Raw genomic sequence first — 25,416 nt, 5'->3', positions numbered from 1 at the left:
GCCTGTTTACCAAGGTGAGAACATGAGAATCTTTTGACCCTAGATTGCAGGGAATAGAGATAGCTTCCATACTTTCACATTCAGTTTCATCGATGTATAGTTGCAGGATACTCTTGTACATTTTCCTCTTCATTAAAACAATCTATTTGTTCTTGTCAACCCTGAAAAGTATAACTTCATTACCTCTTATCCAGTCCTTGCTTTTAATTATGTTTCTCCAAAACATTGTATCATGTTTGCTTGGTTTAATATTCTTCATAGTGAAATGCATCTTCCGTCTGTAATATTCCTTCTGGAAATCCAGAAGACCTTTTATGAGCTTCTCCATATCCAGCATAGAACACTCTAAACAGGGTTTGGATGATGGCACATATGAAGACTTTTTTTAATACTACCAACAAAAACTCAAGGGGAGAGATATCATCCCAAGTTATTAATTGGGTCACAGAGTGTGTTTCTTTCTTAGGTTTTTGAAACCTCAGTATCCAATAGAATTTCTTCTGGTATTTAATGAAGTCTTTCCTGTAAGTTACAGTGGTGTTTAGGCTTCTACTGCCTTGGCCACTTATGCCAGCAACCTAAACTGAGATACCTTTTAATAGTACCCAAATTCTACATTGCACACATAATAGAACTCAATTTAGATTTTTGAAACTATTAGAAATATATAAAGCCACTACAAAAAATACAGCCATTAATTTTCAAGGATGCAGATTTGTTTCCATTAGCTTGGAAGAACTGTTTCATTATTTCATAATCACATGGTCTATGAGATTACCAAGGTTCCCACTCCATCAATCAATGAGCCTGTGTATTTTGAATCAAAACATTACATCTTGTGCAGTTTGAAATTAAAATGTTAAGAGCATGAAAATGGAGGAAACCATTCACTAAAATAAATTTTTTACCATTTCTGATGGATTTTAGTTTTTTTATGTAGTTTCTTTAAAATTAACCAGTTTTTACTAGTGATTATTTTGTTTACTTAACAAATTTATTAGTTGATTAATTTTGTTTTTGAAACAATCACTTATAAAATATTTTTTTACATAAAATTAACATAATTAAACTATATTTGTACTTTTAATGACATTTTTAAATTTATAATTACAAAACTCTAAGAAATTTCTGATAAGTAATACTAGACTACAAATTCCAGAAACTGACAAAATTTTGCATTTATGATTTTATGTATATTACATTGTATTTCTGCAATAAAAACAATTTTATTATGAGAAATTATTTATTGTGACATTGTCACAATGCCAGGCTGCAATTTTTAATCATAACTTTAATTTTTTTATTTAAAATATATGCTCTCCACNATTTATTACGAAAAATTATTTATTGTGACATTGTCACAATGCCAGGCTGCAATTTTTAATCATAACTTTAATTTTTTTATTTAAAATATATGCTCTCCACTTCAAATTAGTACTGTAGTGTCTTGCTCCTGTACAGTACATCATACTTTTCCATTAGCAATGAAGTCATGCCAATCATCTATTAACTGCTTTCAGGGAAAAGTTTTGAATTGAAATAACATGACTTCAGGTTTGCATCAGAAGTTCATATATAGTTAATTCGAGCCTCCTGCCCCTAAGCTTTCCATATCTGGTCTTGAATTTCACTTATCTAACACCAATCTCAAGATTAAGGAAAGTCAGACAAGTAGAAGGATGACAGCGGAAATTTATAAGTCTACAATTTTTTCAAATTGCAGCCCAATAAATAATCAGGTTAATGAAGATGCTATACTATCCACTGTGGTAACTTAGCTGGACTAATTACTATACCTATAACAATGAGATTCTAGAAGAATGCTAATGTTTTCAATGGTTAATGTTACCTGGTTAATGGTCATCCTCAGACTCAAACAAGTCAAACTCCAATTTTGACAACTTAGGATGACCCATTAATTGGGTTAAAACATTAACATTCTTCTCAAACCCCACTGTTAAAGGTGCAGTATTTAGTTCAGATTATTTTTAAAAGAATATTTATACTTACTTAATTGAACTTTTTTATAATGATTCTTAAGTATTACTCTATCATTAATTAAAGATAAATAATATTCAAATTTACTAACCACGTATCTTCTAATTCCTTTGGACTGAAGATCCTGTTGTTTAATTTCTAATTCAACAGTATTTCGCTTTCTGTTAAAAATGAAAGTGCCATGGAATTTTGCATGACCACCTTGTCTTCTAATATAAAAAGTTAAGTGAAATCTAATAGTTAATGAGCAATTATTTATTGTGACATCATCACAATGTTGGACTGCAATTTTTAACCATCTTTTAATTTAAAAAAATCATGTGACTTCTGGTCAAGACTGAAAGTTCATACATAGTTAATTGGAATCTCCAGTCCTTAAACTTTCCATATTTGGTCCTGGTTTTCATCTACTTAACTCTGTTCTTGAGATAAGGTAAAAATTTTGAATTGAAACCATGCGACTTCCAGTTCAGACCAAAAATTCATGTATAGTTCAAGTATTCATGTATAATCAAGGCCTTTGGCTCATAAGTTTTCCAAAGCTAGTCTAGATGTCCTTGAGATTAAGGAAAGACAGTGGGACTTTATAGATCTGCAATTTGAAAACTGCAGCCCAATAATTAATTTCTACTAATAACTGTATTTTATATAAAGGATACACCCATTGCTCAAGAAAAGTCTTGATATCTTTTCCAGTAACAGTAAAAATAGCTTTCTGAAACTATAATAAAAATATATATAATTTCATAAAAAGTTTAATTCCAAAAACATGTAACATGTTAAACCAAACATTACTAGTAACTTTCTGTTGAGCAGCTGAACTTGCTAAAGACAACAGCTTATTAAAAACCTAAAAAAAAGAGTAAATTCCTGTAATTAGTATTACTTAAAAAGTAAATTATCATCTTACAATTATTCTAACCTGTAATAATAATTCTCTCCCAAGCCTGTCTTCTAACATCCGAATAACCAAATGAGATTTTTTCCATAGTATCTGATTATATTTAGGTGAAGTTGTATGTAAATGTTTAGTTGGAAAATAGAAACTCCCTTCTTTTCCAGAATTTGAAACAGATCCAGAAGGCATAGCACTACAGTCTAATATTATACCATCATGTTTTTGTTCATATGCTATTACATCTTGTAGATCCTAAAAGAAAATTATTAAATTATAATTATGGATTTATGCATACTTATCATTTAATACTTTAAAGATTTAAAATTTCTATAATATTCTAGATAACAAATACTTAAAATACTCTTAGAAATATTTTAGTTACTACAAAGAACATTAAATATTGCAGCCCAACATATTCTACATATAACAATGTAAAATTATGTCAATAAAATACTACCTTAAAAATACAGTGTGTGATCAGTTAACAAACACTTTCATAAAAGATTTTTATGTTCGAACAACAAACACCTCACTGAACAAACAAGAAGAAGCGACATAAAATAATGAATACCGATTGGTCTTCCCTTGTCTTCAATCAACAATTCAAAACTTTTCGGAGTGCAGGAAATGTCAGCATCAACGCTCAACCCAGTAAATACTGGTCGGATAGTATTTCTCCAAACTTCGAAACTCTCCCTTGTAATTCCAGCCTTTTATTTTTCTGACAGAAACAATTTTTTTATAGTATTTGCGAGACTGTCAGGTAGGTACTCGTTAAGTTTTGTGTCAGTTTTTATTTTTGAAAGGTGAGAGTATAATAATAACAAAGGTAGAGAGTGGGCAGAAGATGTCTGATGTTGCTGGGCAGTATACGTCTACAGTAAGCAGAGGTTAAATCTTATCTAAGAAAGATACAGTATAATCAAGAAGATTCATGCAGCTGAAAGAGTAATTAAAATTACATCTAAGAAATAAAGAACATTGAAAATTTCATAATGGAACCTGAAACAGATCTGACGACAGAAGAACGCCAAGAACTCTTGAATGAGGAACGCCAAGAACTCTTAAATGAAGAACGCCAAGAACTCTTGAATGAAGAACACCAAGAAACTCGGCAAGATATGTTTTCTTCTGAAAAAGAGGATTAATGCCGATATCTGCTATTAAAGATCTTATGAAGAAGTCAGAACAATGATCTTAGAATGACATCTAAACCAGGTTGAGGTTAATAGGCTGGGGATTTCTACAATTACAATGCTATTAATTACTTCTGAAAAATTCTGAAGAAGAGAGAAAAGCAATTGACATTAGACAGATTCTTTAACACTCACAAATGGAAAAAACATGACTAATAAAAATGCAAGACTGTGCATATATATATTTTTATTATTACATATAAATTAATATAGTAAGAAAGTATATATATTTTATTTTTGGGGGTCTCCAGAACAAATTAATCAAATTCCCGTAAAAATCTACAGTAAATTGAGCAATTTGAATAGCGAACAAAGTCTAGAACAGATTATGTTCGTTAACCAATCATCCACTGTAATTTAAATTCAGTAATATAATGTTAAAAAATGAACACAATATAGAAAGCTTTATATTTGTATAGCTCTAAATCAAGGCTGCCCAAACCCAGGCCCACAGGCCACAAAGTGGCCTGCCAACGCATTTGAATTTGTCTGCCCACAGTAGCAGTCGGCTGTCACCAAGCGCAATGTTACCAATAATGCCAAACGCCACATGATTGGTCAAATGCAGAATAAACTCTGACTCGAGTCAGAGTTTATTCTGTGCCACACTGCTGTTAATACCTAACCTATGTGTTTATTACACTTGTTCTTTTAGTTTTGTGTCAACTTTTGTGTATTAAAATTAAATTGTTGCCACCAAATATTGAAAAATTATTAGCTAATAAACCTCTTCATAGGTCTCATTGATGTATTTTTTATTAGGTATTATTAAAACATGTGCAACTTAAAGCTTTGTTTGATTCAAATACCTATCCATTTATAGAAGAATCATGAGTGTAAGCAAGTATGATTCAAAGGATACACCCATTGCTCAAGAAAAGTCTTGATATCTTTTCCAGTAACAGTAAAAATAGCTTTCTGAAACTATAATAAAAATATATATAATTTCATAAAAAGTTTAATTCCAAAAACATGTTTATTANCACCAAATATTGAAAAATTATTAGCTAATAAACCTCTTCATAGGTCTCATTGATGTATTTTTTATTAGGTATTATTAAAACATGTGCAACTTAAAGCTTTGTTTGATTCAAATACCTATCCATTTATAGAAGAATCATGAGTGTAAGCAAGTATGATTCACTAGGTGGTCCACCGACTGACATGTAATTGAAATTATAGCCCACCTCCAAAATGAATTGGGCAGCCTTGCTCTAAATACATCTTTTATTTTTCTATCAGTTTTATAGAGAAAAAATAATAAAGGATTTAAAAACATTTCAGGAAACATAATTTACAATTTTTAAAATTCATTTTAAAGAGCTAACCAGTCATACCTTATGTATCCAATAACGATATTCATTATTACCAAATGCTTTTTTATAATACTGTCCTGCTAAATAAGATGATATTCCTTTTGGAAGCCATACATCTGACCTAATAAAAATTTTCACAAAAAATATTTTTAATATCATATTTTATAGAATTATATATGATGATAAATAAATTTATATTTACCATGAATACATGCTGATAAAACAACCAAAAAACTGTTCAGCTACAGAATGAGACATAATTTTACGAGACAAATACGTCTGATCAATGATGTGTCGCGAATGAAGCAAGTTTGTGCTACAAAATTAATATTTAATTTTCAACAAATAAATATATTAATTATATATATTTTTCTTACAATAAAAGAAACAAATATCAATTCATTTTTATAAATTGTATTTATTTAATGTTTACATCTGTTTCTAGATGTAAAAAAATCATTATGTTAAATCCACTTCATCTAGTAATAATAATAGTTCTTATACTAGTAATATGTCATTAGTTGACCATTCAACTAACAACAATCATTTACACTCTGTTCATTACTCTATTTTTTCCAGAAGAATTATTTTATAACAACAACAAAATAACTATTTGAGAAATAGTTCAAATATTAAGTATTTAGATTTACAAGACTATGTCTTGTTTATAAAATCGTACTGCCGGCTGGGTTACCAGCTTAGAGGTATGAAGGAGTAAATGTCAGAAGTTAAAATTTGGCACATAGTATTAAGTGCCCAAATCATGCACGCATAAAAAAAACCAGACTTGTAGGTACTCAGGGGACCGAGCACAGAGTCAAAATAAAATACAAATGGCGACACTCTCTACAAACAGAGAGTAGTGCAAGATTTATGCATGCATTGCTCGTTGGGAAGTTGAAAATATGAATGTTGTGAAATCGAATTTTGACAAACGAATCTTTGAAAAAACCCATTTACCTGTCCCATGTTATTCCCCACATATCTCTGGTCGCCACATGCTGACCTTGATCGGTTGACTGGAGATATCTCATTTCATCATTGGAACGTTTTTTAAACTAGATGGCACGTTGTTATAATTTTATATTAAAATTAACTTCTGAAATATAATTTTTTTTTTCTTTTTACATTTACAGTAGAGCCTCGATTATCCGACTCAATTGGGGACTGGGGTTGGTCGGATAATTGAAAAGTCGGATAACCGAAAAGTATGAAAAAATCCATTATTAGTGTAGTATATTATTATATCCCATGNGGTTTTCTAACAGACTGAATTGTCCTTCTCAACAATGTCACTTTTTTAGAATATATATTTAATAATTTAAAGATAAAAATGTTAATAAAGTACTATCCAGAACCTGTTAAAAATTCAGTTTGATCAGAATATGATTGCCAATTAGTTCAGCTGTCATTGTTATTAGAATTTTAAATTGCATTCATAATAAATAAAATCTCTAAACACTTTCATAAATGCTATTCATCTTTCTTAACTACAAAATTCACTTGTAAAAGAAATAAAGATTTTTGACATTATTTCAAAATTTGCATAACATATTTATTTAGATGTTTTATTTTAAATCAATTTTTATATATTTTTCAAATATCTCACTGAATACAATATTCTTAACATAAAACTTATTTCCATCTACTTTTGTAAAGTGTAATACTAATGTGAAATAGTTCTGTCCAGAATGTAATCTTTTAATACATTCTGGACAGAACTATTTCACAAAGTATGTTACACACATTGTCATGTATGTGCAATGATAGCCTGTTTGATCAATTCCTTTCTATTAGATAAGTATGATTTTATTATTTTTAGTATTGATGCACGATTGATTTTTGTATTAGTATTTTTGGAACAAATTACTATTTTACTTTAAATGAGAAAAATACAATAATCAAACAAATGAAAACAAAAATCTCATCACCACAGCAAACACTTAAAATGGTAAAATTGAATACAATAAAATAAAATTACCCAACAGCTAATCCAATATTTGGAGCACAAGTTGGAACAGAAAGATAATAATGATACGTCTTTTTCCTCATATCTGATGTAAAAACAGTTTCTACAAGATCTCCACATGAAACAGCCACCATTGAAGAATCAACAGTGAACTCCATTTTCCATGTACATGGCTCTGAATATGAATCCACACAAGGAAACCACAATCTGTAATATTCAATAATTTAAATGAATACATAATTTTGGATACTGCCTAATAAATGTGAATAAAATAATTAAATATTTATACAATTTTAAAAATAATTTAATAACATAATATCAAATACTTTAATGAATAAAATTTTTATGTGTAAGTAAAAGTGTTAACATTGTCAAAGAAGTTAAAAAATACATTCTGTTTAGATAATAATATGGATGAGCTGATATGAAAATTTCTCCCAATTCCAATACCACCAAAAACTCAATTCTGATTCTTTTGAGTACAGTACTTTCTAAAGTTTATTTTAGTTAAGAAAAATTAAACAATTTACATTATGAGCATGATACATTCATTAATTAATAAATATCAAGCTGGAGAATGGAAAATGATTGGAATATCCAGCATAAATCTTTTGAAAGAAATATGAAAAATCTCCATTTATAAGTGGATACACATGCTTTTATTGTGTACTACAAAATAAGATTACAAAAATTTGTAATCTTATTTTCGATAAAGTTAATATTGAAACACTTCCCTCAAAGAAATTACAACTAATTAATTCACTTTTACTCAAAGAACTATCCCATTGTGTCATGTTAAGTCACCATCTTTGGAAACTGCTTTGTTGGCCAACACAATAACCATGGGGAGGAGAAGATAAATGAAAAGTTGTGAGAAGCATGGAAAAAAACTTTTTCCATGCTTCTCACAACAGGCATGTCATGTAAATAATTTAGCTCCATCGTATTTAATACTAAATGAGATTCAGCAAATGAGCCAAACAAATATCATCNAACGCAAAGTAGGTTAATGATATACTAATATACTAATTACATTTAATTAATTAATAGTGATATACTAATATACTATACTAATAATGTATTTTTTTCATTATTTTCGGTTATCCGACCAACCCGAGTCCCCAATTGAGTCAGATAATCGATGCTCTACTGTATATACATATTGATATATTGTTTGTGCAAAATAAAAAAATAATTTCAGACACTACAATAGCCACCATTATTTTCTGATTTGTAGTTTGGAATACTACAAATCAGATTTAATGATATTGAGTCACCCAACCTTGCTATGTCTCAACAAGAAACATTTAAATCTTAAACATTTGTTTACTATGACTTGTGGTGTTGAGATTCACCAAGCATTTCAATGTTAAATACAAAAAGTTCAAGCCAAAATTTTGTGCTTTTTGTAGTAGTAAAAAGTGAAGTATATGATAATCTGGTCTGAGATAAATGCCTTAAAGACTCTCTGGAACTCACTTCAAAAGCATGTTTGAATATCACAGTCTTTCCTCATATAATTTTTCATTTATAATAATTCTTTTTCTGTTACATAGATAGATCCCATGGCTCATCACTTGTTTAAGAATTTACAAACTTTTGTAAGCACAGACAATTTAGGACACTTTTAAATAATTTTTTTCCATAACTTTCTATTATTAAAATTCTGTTTTGCAATAACTGGAAATGTAAGGCATTTCCAGTTATTGCAAATTTTAATTTAAAAAACAATAAAAATTTATACTACACTTGGAAATTGATGATGTGTGACAAGTCAATCAAATGACACTGGCATCATCAAACTTCAAGCTCTCTTCTCATTTGATCACCCATACATATAATTTAAATTTTAAAATAAAACTTACTTAAGAATGGTTAAGGTAGCATATGGTTTTGCATCAACATATGCCTCATCAACAAAAACTTGTTTATAACAAGAGTAAGGATAACGACTTGATAATAATTCTTCATAGAATTCAAATGCCTAAAAAAAATATATGTAGATTAGTCTTCAATTTTTTTATTGATTATTTATTTAGTAAAATATTTTAACTTAATTTAAAATCTTTATTTATACACACTATATAACAAACTGTGAGATGCTACACAAAAGTTTACAAAGTATGTCTATAAAAACCAGTTATTCATTGTAAACACTATTGTTGATCATCACATTCAAAGTAGTCCCCATAGGAAAGTAAACATCTATCACAATATGCCTCCCACAAATAGAATGCCTTGCAAAGTCACCATTTGTGATTCAATACTGCCTGTGATTTTTCTTAGAACTTGTTTACTGCTACAAATTTTTCCTTTTAGCTTGAATTTAAGCTTGAGAAATAGAAGTTGTAGGGAGCCAAATCTGGGTTATGAACAAGTGTCATGTTGTTGATCATCAAGAAGTGTAGTATGGTCAAGATGTTTGGGCTGGAACATTGTTGTTACAGAGAAGCCAGTTTTTCTCTCATCATGTCATGGGACATTTTCTCCATATACCTTTAATTAATTGCATCAGGACATCACAATAAAATGTTATATTCACAGACTTGATAATATGGGACAAATTCATTATGGGCAATTTCATCCATGCCAAAGAAACATTGTCAGGTGAAAAGCAATATCAAGTCAATGTTGCTTTTTGGAGTTTGGAGAACTGGAAGACTTTCACTGAAATGATTGCTGTTTAGTTTCAGAATATCAGTAAATCCAACTCTCATCACCAGTAATGATCATCTATAGAAACTGAGTCATTTGTGACCTAGTCTAAGCTCCCAACAGATTTTATGTGATGCTGCCTCTATACCTCTAACAGCACAAACTTAGTAATGTTCTTCTTCATGTTCAGTTCCAAAAACAGAATGCCCTAACATGTGCTAAAAGTCAATGCAGCATCTCACAGATTTCATGAATTGTTCTACAGTGTCACTATCACTGCATGAACTTTGATGATGCTTTCTGTGTCATGCTTGTAGAGGGATGGCTAGAACAATCATCACTGTCAATTGACATGCAGCCACAGCCACTTTTGAACTGATTAACCAGTTGCAAGTAGGTATGAGTCCCAATGCATTTTCACAAAATGTTGTTTGAAGAATTTTATGTGTTTCTATAGCATTTTCACCAGCTTGTAACAAAATTTGATGTGGAAACATTGTTCATTCACACCATCCATTTTCATGTATTGCATAGACCTGTGTTTTTCAAACTGTGGTATGCCGACAAATTTCAAGTGGTATGCAAAGCTTTCACTTGATCTGGAAAAGTCATAACTTGCTATAAATGTGAATTGCCTCTCTCATTAATTTTTTCATGGGAAAATGGTAAAAGTTGGAGTTGGCAGTGTCAGTGCAAGTGCGAGGCATCCTAGTAGGGTGCATCAATCTTGCAGTGACATTGCCACTCATATCAACATGATATGATCGTCTAATAAGAAGCAGAAACCAAGGTCAGGCATGTAACACTTTCTCAGTCAGTTGAGATTCCCATAGCCTCCATTTCTAGGTTTGACTACTTTGTGCCAAACTGAGCTACTATTTTTCTATTTGGTGAATAAAAATATTGTTTGTCTCTTTGGTGAATTTTTGGGATATCAAATTTTTTGTTATATTTTCAGCTATTTTTACTGTTAACTAATAAAATGAAAATTTTACAATTATTTTTAATATATATTAATAGATTGTGATCAATATATAAACTGGAAAATTCTTCATTGGACACTTGCTTACTAAGTTATCATAAAAAAGTATATTTTAGCAGTTTTATTCAGGTGAGAGAACCAGGTTGGAATAGGATGTGCCCTTCTGCATTTAAAATTCAGGACCTAGTAGACACTGAGTGAACCACTCATGCTGAGTAAACTACTCATGCTAAAAACTGCTTTATAGACAAATAAACAAATTTGTTATGTCCTTCTAATCTGAAATTTATCAGAAGTTAAGAATCACTCAGAAGACAATTTTATCTCACAAAATTGTCAAGACGAAATATCTTGACAAGACTTTTTTAACTTTGAGATGAAGTATATCTTTTCCTCAAAGATAAGACATCTCTTGCAGGAAAGTTTGAAACATATTTTGAGTTTCCTGCCTTTCATACCTTGCAAACTTATTTGGGAAACTAAATGAGCTGAATCTGTCTCTGCAAGAATATGGGCACATTTTTACAAAAAAATAAAAAATTTCAGCATTTTACATGAAATTGTTTTTCTGGAAGAATCATGTTACATATGGAAATCTAGATACATTTCATGAAACTTCTTGAACTGAACTCAATCACTGTCACTCATAGACAGGAAATATAAATTGTTATCACGGAACATTTGCAAAGGCTGTACTCGAGTTTTTTCATATTTCCTGTTCTTATGTAAGGAAAGTGGCAATGAGTGTTGCTGAGTAATGTTGCCATTTGTGACAAACAATATAGTGCAATCCAAGCTTTCTGTCCAGCAGCAAGAAATGCTGATAGACATGAAATCAGATCATCATATATATGAACTTTTCCAGGAAAAATCACTAACACAATTCTGGAATGAAGCTAAAAAAAATGTATCCTGCAGTTTCAAACAAAGCAATTACAGTTCTTCCATTTGGATCATCATACTTGTGTGAGAATGCATTTTCCATCATGGCTAATATCAAGACTAAACCCAGGAACTGCCTTCATCTTGAACCAAATTTGATTGTGCCTGTGAGCACCCTTTCACCAAGGATAAAGATCTTAATGTCAAATAAACAGGCACAGGTTTTCCATTGAAATTGCCCAGCTGTGAAGTTACGTTTCAGCTGAAATGTCTTATTTGCATCTTATGTGCACACTGCTTGCATGTTTGCTGAAATGTTAGGGTCACTGTTGTTATTGTTTTATTGGACAGATGGGTGTCATGCAGTTAATGGTATGCCAGGCTGGGTGTCTTCAACAACTGGTACTTAAAAAAAGTTTGAAAACCCTAGCATAAACTGTTTAACATGAGATCACAAAAATGTCCACAGATACAAAATGACTATGCTGAATGTGCTGAAACAAAGCAGACAACTTGACAATGAGTGCATGTACAGTAATACCCCGAACTTACACGATAAGTGGGACCTAGCGATGACCGCGTAAGTCGAATTCGTGTAAGTCGGGGTATAATTTCACAATTTGTGTAAAATCCAAGTGGGATGTATGTAAGCTAATAAATGTTCTCGTTGATCTTATCTCGTCTTTTGATTCGTTCACGGTTACAAGAAATCACCACATAGAGTCTCTCGAGTCTCCGTAGATATAACAAACACAGAAATAAATAACACAAAATAAATTGTAGTTATGTGTCGATTCCGCACGACATGTCCGAACATGTAAGCTGAACAATAGTGTGGGAGGAGTGAGTAATCAAGAGTTGCGTTGCGCTCAAACAAAAGATGAATCGACGAGATTTGAAAATCGCGTAACTCCGGGTTCGCGTAAGTCGAGGTATTACTGTATCTTCACCTATCATACTATAGTAGTATCAAACTACAACTGCTGTGTGAGAAATTTCAATAATTGAAAAATTTTTGAGTAATATTATATTCATTCTGTCATAAATGAAGATTTCAAACATTTTATAAAAAAATTATTACATGTTTGTGAAAATTTTCAAAGTCAATATTTCATATGAAATTTGAGATTTATTGTATTTTTGTACGTATATACAGATACCTGCAGAAACATTTTCATCTAAGAGCTTTCTCAAAACACTAGAATTACAATATATTAATCAATCTGAAAGTAAACAAATGCTAATTGTAGTGTGATAAATTCTGTTAAACAGTTGGCTTGGTTAGCGGACTTAAACCCACAACTCATGCTTGCCATGCATATGTTTCCATTTACTGTCTGCATCCCATTGATATTCTAAAGCTATTACTTACTTAACTAATTTAGATATAACCATACTGGTCACTTACAGAAGTGACTGGTAATGATTTGGTATTCATAGCCCTCTATGGCTTCCAGCTAACTTATGCTTTTACCAGCATGATGTGTGTACATATATATATTATTATTATAAAACTATACATCCATCTGATTCAGTTACAGGTAGCCCTCGGTTTATGCCGGCTCAACTTAATCCGATTCACAATAACGCCACTGCGCAATTCGCCGTTTTGCGATATAATTATTCCCTATGCCAGACTGATTTTCGTTTCAGTGTTGATGTATTTACTGAGCCGCAACATTGTACATTCGCTAAAACAAAGATTTTTATTGAATATATTTATTTTTTCTGTTTAATATTATTGGGTATGTATACATTTGCATTAAATTAATATTAAAATACTACAAATTAAAGACAAAGTTGCTCTAAAAATATACTTTAGACGATCACCATTTTTACATAGTGTTTTACAACAAATTATAGACAGCTGGACCTTCCTTTTTAGGCTACACAACTGCCTACATTTAAAAAAGTTCCTTAAAAAACACAAAAACCAATAAAGATTAAAAAATTCTTCTTTAAAATTGGAATGGTAAATCTTGCGACGTCTTGTTAGTTCATCCTTGTCCAGTTGGGTTTCTGGCTCCTTTTATCTACCGAGGATTAGCGCTGACAAATGTAGATTACACCAAGATATCCCTCTGGTGACGAATGTTAACAATATATTTGAATTTCCGTTGTATGAATAAATTATTTTTTCACAAATTAAAGACAAAGTTGCTCTAAAAATATATTTTAGACGATCACCATTTTTACATAGTGTTCTAGAACAAATTATAGACAGCTGAACCTTCCTTTTTAGGCTACACTATGTAAAAATGGTGATTGTCTAAAATATATTTTTAGAGTGACTTTGTCTTTAATTTGTGAAAAAATAATTTATTCATCCGATGAAAATTCAAATTAAAATATTAAATGTTTAGGTTCCCACGAGTCAAGTCATTAAACTTAATAGTCCAATAAATGTCATTCGAATCCAGAGCACTAACAAATGCAAATAGTTCGTATCCCGTATCAGTTCGTTCAGGAAAAACCTTACAATGCAGTAGCACTTACGGCAATCACAAATTATCATTAGTGAGACGAAATCTACTTCTTGTTGGCCAGATGATATCTAACTTTCCTTAGCAAGATGAAACCGACTCCAATTTTTCCGCCCAAACTGACCTTATATATACACTATGGCAGCTGACCAACCAGCATCTCCGCTCATCTATAGCTCTATTTTGGGTTAGCGTATCTTTTCAAATATGGAAAGTTTAATGGATAAACTTTGTGAGTTAGAAAATGATTGGGAGTGAATTGCAAATGTAAAAAGGAGCATCATCACATCCATTCGACCATATTCCAAAATTATTAATGAAAGAAAACAAAAATCTAAACAATTACAAACAGATACTTTTTTCGGAAAAATGTAAGAAATCCAAAACTTTGAAATATCATTTGTTTTCTTAAGATTTTTTAATAAAAACATTTCATTTCATTTTATCATAAAAAACTGTCTAAAAANTTTAAATTGAATCTCTATTTTACACATTTTTTTTCAAATTCTATTTGAAAATTTGATATAATTAGAATTAATTCCCATTAGATTTTGAATTATCAACCTGAATGAAAGAAGAATATTCAAATTTTAATGGACATGTTTTTAGATTGTATATAAAGTTTGATTTGATTAAAAATCTTGTGTTCTGAATATAAGTCAGTAAAGTTTGAAGGCGTTAGACTTTAGATGCTTCAAGAAAATACTCCAGTAAAACAGAAGTTTGGAGTTATTTAAAGAAAGTTTTAAAAGAAATTCAACTCACTCTTACAAGATAATGAGAGTTGGATTTTCAAGCTTTTAAAGTCTATAGTAAGCATGATATCAACTATAATAGACTTGCTATTGCTTCAATAAATAGAAGTGAATTATATTCCTAAATGAAATGAGCTAATTCACAATTCTGCTTTCCCAAACATCAATTAAACAGTGCTTCATTATTTAATAAAGTAAATTATACATTTTTAATTTTTATTTTTCTACATTTTGAACTAGTACTTACAGTTTTTTTTATTATTTAATCAGTAATTGCTTAACAAACTGCCCGATTGTTTACCAGACTGTAACAAGGCTAATTTAATTATTAGATGTAAGCAATATGGTTGTAGGTAGGCAGTTAGGCTGCCACCTAATGATAAATTTAATAATCAGTTATGGCAACGCAACACTTGGGCGATCTGCCTAGGGGGTGCTTTCTCGGAGGTATTTTAAGTGTAACTGGTCCCAATTTAGGCATTAAAGATGTAACAAAACTAGAAAACTCCATGTGGCCAGTCCATCCTGGCAGAGTGTGAATCCATGACTGAACTACCAAATTGGGACTTAAAATACCTCCGAGAAAGCACCCCCTAGGCAGATCGCCCAAGTGTTGCGTTGCCATAACTGATTATTAAATTTATCTTTAGGTGGCAGCCTAACTGCCTACCTACAACCATATTGCTTACATCTAATAATTAAATTAGCCTTGTTACAGTCTGGTAAACAATCGGGCAGTTTGTTAAGCAATTACTGATTAAATAATAAAAAAAACTGTAAGTACTAGTTCAAAATGTAGAAAAATAAAAATTAAAAATGTATAATTTACTTTATTAAATAATGAAGCACTGTTTAATTGATGTTTGGGAAAGCAGAATTGTGAATTAGCTCATTTCATTTAGGAATATAATTCACTTCTATTTATTGAAGCAATAGCAAGTCTATTATAGTTGATATCATGCTTACTATAGACTTTAAAAGCTTGAAAATCCAACTCTCATTATCTTGTAAGAGTGAGTTGAATTTCTTTTAAAACTTTCTTTAAATAACTCCAAACTTCTGTTTTACTGGAGTATTTTCTTGAAGCATCTAAAGTCTAACGCCTTCAAACTTTACTGACTTATATTCAGAACACAAGATTTTTAATCAAATCAAACTTTATATACAATCTAAAAACATGTCCATTAAAATTTGAATATTCTTCTTTCATTCAGGTTGATAATTCAAAATCTAATGGGAATTAATTCTAATTATATCAAATTTTCAAATAGAATTTGAAAAAAAATGTGTAAAATAGAGATTCAATTTAAAAAACTTATTATGTAGGCACTAAAAAACAACATATGTAAATACAGTTAAATTACCAATAATGGCCACCTCTAAGCAGCAGAAATTTCTTCAGGAATTTGTTTTTTTATAGCAAAATTACATACAAAATATGGCCATTTTATATGTTCCTTGTCAGTGGCTGTTGTCTGAAGTTTGATTGTATTTATATATGTTTATAAAAATTAATCTCAAAGTAACTTATCAACAAAACACATTAATTTAAATATTTTTAAAGTGTCTCACCTCATGCAAAAAATATGTAGAATGTTTCAAAAGTGGTAATAATTGTGGTAAGCAAAAATGTGTAACTTCATGCATGTAGGGATCAACCAATATTTCAAATGGTCTGTATAAATTAAAATATATATTAAAATAAATAAAACTTTATTAGTGTTAAATTTGTTTAAATATAAAAATAGAATTAACATGAAATTCAAAATTTTTATTTAATAATAAAACTGGAAAATCTTGATAAAATTTCACCATCCATTTCTGTTACAAAAAGGACTATTTAAAAGTGTATAGTAAAATTTTATTATATCAGTAACTTAAGTTTCTATTTTATATCTTTAAAAACTTTTGAATCCCAATTTACAGTATCTATGTATAATGCAACATTATCATGGTGTTTAACTATATGACATTTGTATATAGATTGTTATATCAAGTTAAATATTATAGCTGAATGTATTTAAAATAAAATATTTGTTGCTGATCAGCAACAAATATTACAATAAACAAACATCATAGTAGGAAATATATATATATTTATTTTTCCTACATTCAAATACTACGCACAAACCTTTACCATTAATTTGTAATCTTTTTTGTTATAAATATTCATTCTCCATAACAATATGCAGAAATTAATAAATAATAATTTTATTGCCTAAGGCTCTTCTGTTTCATTATACAGATATCCCTTCATTAACATGGTTAATTAGTCTCTCAATGCCACCATATATCAAAATTGTATTAATCAAACATGGTATCTATGTTAAGTAAAGGATAGCTGGTAAAGCTGTGTTAATTAAAACACCGCCTTGTATATAAAGGGATTGTTGCAATTAATTTTGCACATTAATCAAATTCATATTAAGCAAGGGATAATTGTATTGTATATTGTAATGATATTACCTTAGAATATTCCATTTGCTGCAACACAATGTTAGAAGACAAGTTTTATCCATATGTCATTCTGTTATAGAAAAACATATTTTGATTTTTTAATTCATCTTATGTAAGTGTTGTATAAACTAAAAATCTGCACAATTTTGACAGGCATATTTGATAACTTTTTTTAAACATAAATTTGAGAATGTGCTAGTGGAGATTGTTGCTCAGGCTCCATAGATTTAAATCCATGTTGTCATGACACAATATTCCAAACATAAATGAAACAGAGCAGTTTAATGAGCAATTAATGTTACATGTTATTACAATATTCTTGTGACATTATGTTGTAACAAAAAAAAAAAAATTACAAGTATCCAGGTTTTCTAACAGACTGAATTGTCCTTCTCAACAATGTCACTTTTTTAGAATATATATTTAATAATTTAAAGATAAAAATGTTAATAAAGTACTATCCAGAACCTGTTAAAAATTCAGTTTGATCAGAATATGATTGCCAATTAGTTCAGCTGTCATTGTTATTAGAATTTTAAATTGCATTCATAATAAATAAAATCTCTAAACACTTTCATAAATGCTATTCATCTTTCTTAACTACAAAATTCACTTGTAAAAGAAATAAAGATTTTTGACATTATTTCAAAATTTGCATAACATATTTATTTAGATGTTTTATTTTAAATCAATTTTTATATATTTTTCAAATATCTCACTGAATACAATATTCTTAACATAAAACTTATTTCCATCTACTTTTGTAAAGTGTAATACTAATGTGAAATAGTTCTGTCCAGAATGTAATCTTTTAATACATTCTGGACAGAACTATTTCACAAAGTATGTTACACACATTGTCATGTATGTGCAATGATAGCCTGTTTGATCAATTCCTTTCTATTAGATAAGTATGATTTTATTATTTTTAGTATTGATGCACGATTGATTTTTGTATTAGTATTTTTGGAACAAATTACTATTTTACTTTAAATGAGAAAAATACAATAATCAAACAAATGAAAACAAAAATCTCATCACCACAGCAAACACTTAAAATGGTAAAATTGAATACAATAAAATAAAATTACCCAACAGCTAATCCAATATTTGGAGCACAAGTTGGAACAGAAAGATAATAATGATACGTCTTTTTCCTCATATCTGATGTAAAAACAGTTTCTACAAGATCTCCACATGAAACAGCCACCATTGAAGAATCAACAGTGAACTCCATTTTCCATGTACATGGCTCTGAATATGAATCCACACAAGGAAACCACAATCTGTAATATTCAATAATTTAAATGAATACATAATTTTGGATACTGCCTAATAAATGTGAATAAAATAATTAAATATTTATACAATTTTAAAAATAATTTAATAACATAATATCAAATACTTTAATGAATAAAATTTTTATGTGTAAGTAAAAGTGTTAACATTGTCAAAGAAGTTAAAAAATACATTCTGTTTAGATAATAATATGGATGAGCTGATATGAAAATTTCTCCCAATTCCAATACCACCAAAAACTCAATTCTGATTCTTTTGAGTACAGTACTTTCTAAAGTTTATTTTAGTTAAGAAAAATTAAACAATTTACATTATGAGCATGATACATTCATTAATTAATAAATATCAAGCTGGAGAATGGAAAATGATTGGAATATCCAGCATAAATCTTTTGAAAGAAATATGAAAAATCTCCATTTATAAGTGGATACACATGCTTTTATTGTGTACTACAAAATAAGATTACAAAAATTTGTAATCTTATTTTCGATAAAGTTAATATTGAAACACTTCCCTCAAAGAAATTACAACTAATTAATTCACTTTTACTCAAAGAACTATCCCATTGTGTCATGTTAAGTCACCATCTTTGGAAACTGCTTTGTTGGCCAACACAATAACCATGGGAAGGAGAAGATAAATGAAAAGTTGTGAGAAGCATGGAAAAAAACTTTTTCCATGCTTCTCACAACAGGCATGTCATGTAAATAATTTAGCTCCATCGTATTTAATACTAAATGAGATTCAGCAAATGAGCCAAACAAATATCATTGTCACGAGTTAACCAATTTTTGAATTCATTCACTTGAGCCACGAATATTTAGACCGATTCATCTTAAAAAATCTATTTTTAAAACTCAAAATGGCATTAAACAGCACAAACAAATATTTTTACTCAGAATTACACGAATCTGAATAGAAAATTTAATGTATTACAGAACATCTGTGAATCATACAAACTTTCATAATTATAATGATAAAATCATTTTATCATTAAAAGTAAACATACTAAATATTAAAAACAATTTTATATACTATTATTTCAATTAAAATATAATTTTGTTTACATTTTACACTGTTTTGCTGACACTTAAATATTCTTGCTGACTACCATACCAGACTTGATTTGAAACTTAATAGTGCAATAGTTCAATTAATCTCAATTTGCTTGAAATTAAAAATTTTAAAAAGCAAGCAAACTTACAAAACAAAAATTAATGAAATTACTAAAAAATTAAAATAAATTTAAATTTAATTTTTATTATCTTTTGTGTGAAACAACACTAAAACAATTTCTATAGTGATGTCACAAAAAAAAAACGTTGCAATTAATTTAAAAAACTGGAATCAAGGATTCAAAACATGCAGGGAAAATTAAATAAATAAAAATTATTAAAAATAATAATTAAAACTCTGACCTTTACACCAAAACCAAAAATATAATCAAATTAATTAAAATTAAAATCAAACTTAACTGCACAACACACTGGGTTAAATATAAAATGTGCGACTCTCATTAACAGCAGCATTCGGGGCCTTGGTTCGAAGAGCATTCATGCATTCTTCTGCTCCACAAGTGCTAGCACAAGAAGTAAGAAGTATAAAAAGGATAGCCAGGATGAATGGTTACAACAGCCTTATGCAAAGATTATGTGAATGCCACAGACGTACGCAAAAAGCATCCATTAATTCAACTGAAATACTGAGAGATAAATGGGAAGAGGATAAGGAGAGAATCCCCCTCACTTTTAACCCCCATTTAAAATCCTTGTACACCACAAATGCCAAGAGACATTGGATCAATATTGCCTACAGGAGATGCCTGCCCATTTTCAACATACTGTGTAATGGAAAAGACCCCCCTAACCCTGACAGACTACCAGGCATTTATAGCATCCCTATCAGAGACAACAGATGGGATAGGGAAATAGTGTACATTGCCTCCACAAATGTTCAATGGGGGTCAGGATATGGGAGTATAAATCCGACATACAACATAATAAAGGTACAACTGCCTTCTCCACTTATGCAACGGACCTGGATATTATGGCGGACTTTACCAGAGCCCGTATCATCTTTACCACCCCACATCTGGATCATTGTATTGTTCGATCTTATTTAAACATCTTAAGGGGAATGCATGCTCATATAGTATCTGAAATCTATTACCATTCGATTTATATTTGAAAAATTAACTGCCAGCTTGTTTTAAATAAAAAAAACCCGAGGAAGATCCCAGAAGGGGCTACAAAAATGTTTGCAAGTTTTCATCGTATGCACACCAGTTAAATGGTTAATGTGAGTTGCACTTTTTATATTAATGATGATTTTACTCATTATTAGTATTTACAATTTTTATAAAGCCCATCCCTACCCTCAAAATTAAGCTTTTTACCATTTTATAATAATTAAAATGTAAACAGTTTTTTAAAATGAAATATTATAACAAATCGCACCTCCAAAATTTTAAATGTTGCCAGAAAAGTTAAGCAAATTGCTGCTAAATTTTTTACATTTTAAATGAACCCACATCACATTTACATTCCTCATCTCAATTAATGGAAAATGGAAAGGTGTTTTTCAAAATTGGCCCATTAAATTTTGAGAACAAACTCAATTCTTTAAACCCATAGAAGACATGCTAGTGACCATAAAACATCGAATGACAAAAGTTGTAGAATTCATGCAATATTGCTTTGTCAATGAGCTCATAAAACCATATAAAAAATGGGGGTCCATGATGAAGTCATGGACCTCCATTGTTTATTGCAGTTTTAGAATCCTCATGGCAATTAATGGAAAATGGCAAAGTTTGATAAAAAATCAATCAAAGAGATTTTGAGAACAAACACAATTCTGTAAGCCTCATAGAAGAGGCTTCATTAATGCTCTCCCTCAATTAATTATTATTTAAGAAATATAGTATAAAAATAATAAAAATAGAGTAATTATATTAAAGATATAGTTATTAAAAAATATAAAATAGCTTTTTTAATACAATAATACAAAGTAATTTTACAAACCTTGATGAATTTTCATGACCATAGGTAAACATATGAGCACCCCTCTGAAAAATTCAAACCAATTTTTCAAAAATTAAGATACAAATTAAAAATATGATTTAAGTCATAATTTTTTGTAATCATTACACAATAATTACATTCATGGAAAACAATTATTACAATTTAATAAAATTGAAAAAAATGTTATGTATAAAAATGCAAATAATATTTTAATCTACTTTANTAAAAAAAACTGTAAGTACTAGTTCAAAATGTAGAAAAATAAAAATTAAAAATGTATAATTTACTTTATTAAATAATGAAGCACTGTTTAATTGATGTTTGGGAAAGCAGAATTGTGAATTAGCTCATTTCATTTAGGAATATAATTCACTTCTATTTATTGAAGCAATAGCAAGTCTATTATAGTTGATATCATGCTTACTATAGACTTTAAAAGCTTGAAAATCCAACTCTCATTATCTTGTAAGAGTGAGTTGAATTTCTTTTAAAACTTTCTTTAAATAACTCCAAACTTCTGTTTTACTGGAGTATTTTCTTGAAGCATCTAAAGTCTAACGCCTTCAAACTTTACTGACTTATATTCAGAACACAAGATTTTTAATCAAATCAAACTTTATATACAATCTAAAAACATGTCCATTAAAATTTGAATATTCTTCTTTCATTCAGGTTGATAATTCAAAATCTAATGGGAATTAATTCTAATTATATCAAATTTTCAAATAGAATTTGAAAAAAAATGTGTAAAATAGAGATTCAATTTAAAAAACTTATTATGTAGGCACTAAAAAACAACATATGTAAATACAGTTAAATTACCAATAATGGCCACCTCTAAGCAGCAGAAATTTCTTCAGGAATTTGTTTTTTTATAGCAAAATTACATACAAAATATGGCCATTTTATATGTTCCTTGTCAGTGGCTGTTGTCTGAAGTTTGATTGTATTTATATATGTTTATAAAAATTAATCTCAAAGTAACTTATCAACAAAACACATTAATTTAAATATTTTTAAAGAGTCTCACCTCATGCAAAAAATATGTAGAATGTTTCAAAAGTGGTAATAATTGTGGTAAGCAAAAATGTGTAACTTCATGCATGTAGGGATCAACCAATATTTCAAATGGTCTGTATAAATTAAAATATATATTAAAATAAATAAAACTTTATTAGTGTTAAATTTGTTTAAATATAAAAATAGAATTAACATGAAATTCAAAATTTTTATTTAATAATAAAACTGGAAAATCTTGATAAAATTTCACCATCCATTTCTGTTACAAAAAGGACTATTTAAAAGTGTATAGTAAAATTTTATTATATCAGTAACTTAAGTTTCTATTTTATATCTTTAAAAACTTTTGAATCCCAATTTACAGTATCTATGTATAATGCAACATTATCATGGTGTTTAACTATATGACATTTGTATATAGATTGTTATATCAAGTTAAATATTATAGCTGAATGTATTTAAAATAAAATATTTGTTGCTGATCAGCAACAAATATTACAATAAACAAACATCATAGTAGGAAATATATATATATTTATTTTTCCTACATTCAAATACTACGCACAAACCTTTACCATTAATTTGTAATCTTTTTTGTTATAAATATTCATTCTCCATAACAATATGCAGAAATTAATAAATAATAATTTTATTGCCTAAGGCTCTTCTGTTTCATTATACAGATATCCCTTCATTAACATGGTTAATTAGTCTCTCAATGCCACCATATATCAAAATTGTATTAATCAAACATGGTATCTATGTTAAGTAAAGGATAGCTGGTAAAGCTGTGTTAATTAAAACACCGCCTTGTATATAAAGGGATTGTTGCAATTAATTTTGCACATTAATCAAATTCATATTAAGCAAGGGATAATTGTATTGTATATTGTAATGATATTACCTTAGAATATTCCATTTGCTGCAACACAATGTTAGAAGACAAGTTTTATCCATATGTCATTCTGTTATAGAAAAACATATTTTGATTTTTTAATTCATCTTATGTAAGTGTTGTATAAACTAAAAATCTGCACAATTTTGACAGGCATATTTGATAACTTTTTTTAAACATAAATTTGAGAATGTGCTAGTGGAGATTGTTGCTCAGGCTCCATAGATTTAAATCCATGTTGTCATGACACAATATTCCAAACATAAATGAAACAGAGCAGTTTAATGAGCAATTAATGTTACATGTTATTACAATATTCTTGTGACATTATGTTGTAACAAAAAAAAAAAAATTACAAGTATCCAGGTTTTCTAACAGACTGAATTGTCCTTCTCAACAATGTCACTTTTTTAGAATATATATTTAATAATTTAAAGATAAAAATGTTAATAAAGTACTATCCAGAACCTGTTAAAAATTCAGTTTGATCAGAATATGATTGCCAATTAGTTCAGCTGTCATTGTTATTAGAATTTTAAATTGCATTCATAATAAATAAAATCTCTAAACACTTTCATAAATGCTATTCATCTTTCTTAACTACAAAATTCACTTGTAAAAGAAATAAAGATTTTTGACATTATTTCAAAATTTGCATAACATATTTATTTAGATGTTTTATTTTAAATCAATTTTTATATATTTTTCAAATATCTCACTGAATACAATATTCTTAACATAAAACTTATTTCCATCTACTTTTGTAAAGTGTAATACTAATGTGAAATAGTTCTGTCCAGAATGTAATCTTTTAATACATTCTGGACAGAACTATTTCACAAAGTATGTTACACACATTGTCATGTATGTGCAATGATAGCCTGTTTGATCAATTCCTTTCTATTAGATAAGTATGATTTTATTATTTTTAGTATTGATGCACGATTGATTTTTGTATTAGTATTTTTGGAACAAATTACTATTTTACTTTAAATGAGAAAAATACAATAATCAAACAAATGAAAACAAAAATCTCATCACCACAGCAAACACTTAAAATGGTAAAATTGAATACAATAAAATAAAATTACCCAACAGCTAATCCAATATTTGGAGCACAAGTTGGAACAGAAAGATAATAATGATACGTCTTTTTCCTCATATCTGATGTAAAAACAGTTTCTACAAGATCTCCACATGAAACAGCCACCATTGAAGAATCAACAGTGAACTCCATTTTCCATGTACATGGCTCTGAATATGAATCCACACAAGGAAACCACAATCTGTAATATTCAATAATTTAAATGAATACATAATTTTGGATACTGCCTAATAAATGTGAATAAAATAATTAAATATTTATACAATTTTAAAAATAATTTAATAACATAATATCAAATACTTTAATGAATAAAATTTTTATGTGTAAGTAAAAGTGTTAACATTGTCAAAGAAGTTAAAAAATACATTCTGTTTAGATAATAATATGGATGAGCTGATATGAAAATTTCTCCCAATTCCAATACCACCAAAAACTCAATTCTGATTCTTTTGAGTACAGTACTTTCTAAAGTTTATTTTAGTT

At 29.0% G+C, this 25,416-nt stretch overlaps 2 protein-coding genes across 2 annotated transcripts in view; both read right to left on the bottom strand.

Moving 5' to 3' along the window:
• The window catches only part of LOC111627416 (transcription initiation factor TFIID subunit 2-like), a gene marked incomplete at its 3' end in the record, with an annotated part of 72,392 nt that extends 50,433 nt beyond the window's left edge, over window positions 1-21,959 (bottom strand). The window contains 10 exon segments of the mRNA XM_023370983.1: window positions 1,938-1,954; window positions 2,021-2,207; window positions 2,658-2,848; window positions 2,921-3,148; window positions 5,430-5,529; window positions 5,611-5,724; window positions 9,243-9,361; window positions 16,707-16,809; window positions 18,683-18,877; window positions 21,914-21,959. Of these exon segments, the coding sequence (XP_023226751.1) occupies window positions 1,938-1,954; window positions 2,021-2,207; window positions 2,658-2,848; window positions 2,921-3,148; window positions 5,430-5,529; window positions 5,611-5,724; window positions 9,243-9,361; window positions 16,707-16,809; window positions 18,683-18,877; window positions 21,914-21,945 (1,286 nt within the window).
• Window positions 21,960-22,735: 776 nt separating this feature from the next.
• LOC111627431 (transcription initiation factor TFIID subunit 2-like) lies at window positions 22,736-25,157 on the bottom strand. Its single transcript, XM_023370999.1, has 3 exons — window positions 24,920-25,157; window positions 22,944-23,046; window positions 22,736-22,846 (listed from the first exon to the last, which is right to left on the bottom strand). The coding sequence occupies exons 1-3, from the start codon at window positions 25,063-25,065 to the stop codon at window positions 22,751-22,753; spliced, it is 345 nt and encodes a 114-aa protein (XP_023226767.1). The 5' UTR covers window positions 25,066-25,157; the 3' UTR covers window positions 22,736-22,750.
• Between the last annotated feature and the right edge of the window lie 259 nt (window positions 25,158-25,416).

Source organism: Centruroides sculpturatus, unplaced genomic scaffold, assembly GCF_000671375.1.
Source record: "Centruroides sculpturatus isolate CEXI.00-Female unplaced genomic scaffold, Cexi_2.0 scaffold424, whole genome shotgun sequence".
Classification (NCBI taxonomy): domain Eukaryota; kingdom Metazoa; phylum Arthropoda; class Arachnida; order Scorpiones; family Buthidae; genus Centruroides; species Centruroides sculpturatus.
The sequence above is the reverse complement of the archived record's forward strand: the minus strand, read 5'-3'. Positions and strand labels throughout refer to the sequence as shown.

Excerpts from the sequence above, each read along its gene's own strand:
- LOC111627431 (XM_023370999.1), bottom strand. The coding sequence starts at position 25,065 with ATGGAGTTCACTGTTGATTCTTCAATGGTGGCTGTTTCATGTGGAGAT. Across the intron at positions 23,047-24,919 it reads AATATTGGATTAGCTGTTGG|ACCATTTGAAATATTGGTTG; the intron begins GTAATTTTATTT and ends TAATTTATACAG. Across the intron at positions 22,847-22,943 it reads CTACATATTTTTTGCATGAG|ACAACAGCCACTGACAAGGA; the intron begins GTGAGACTCTTT and ends ATCAAACTTCAG.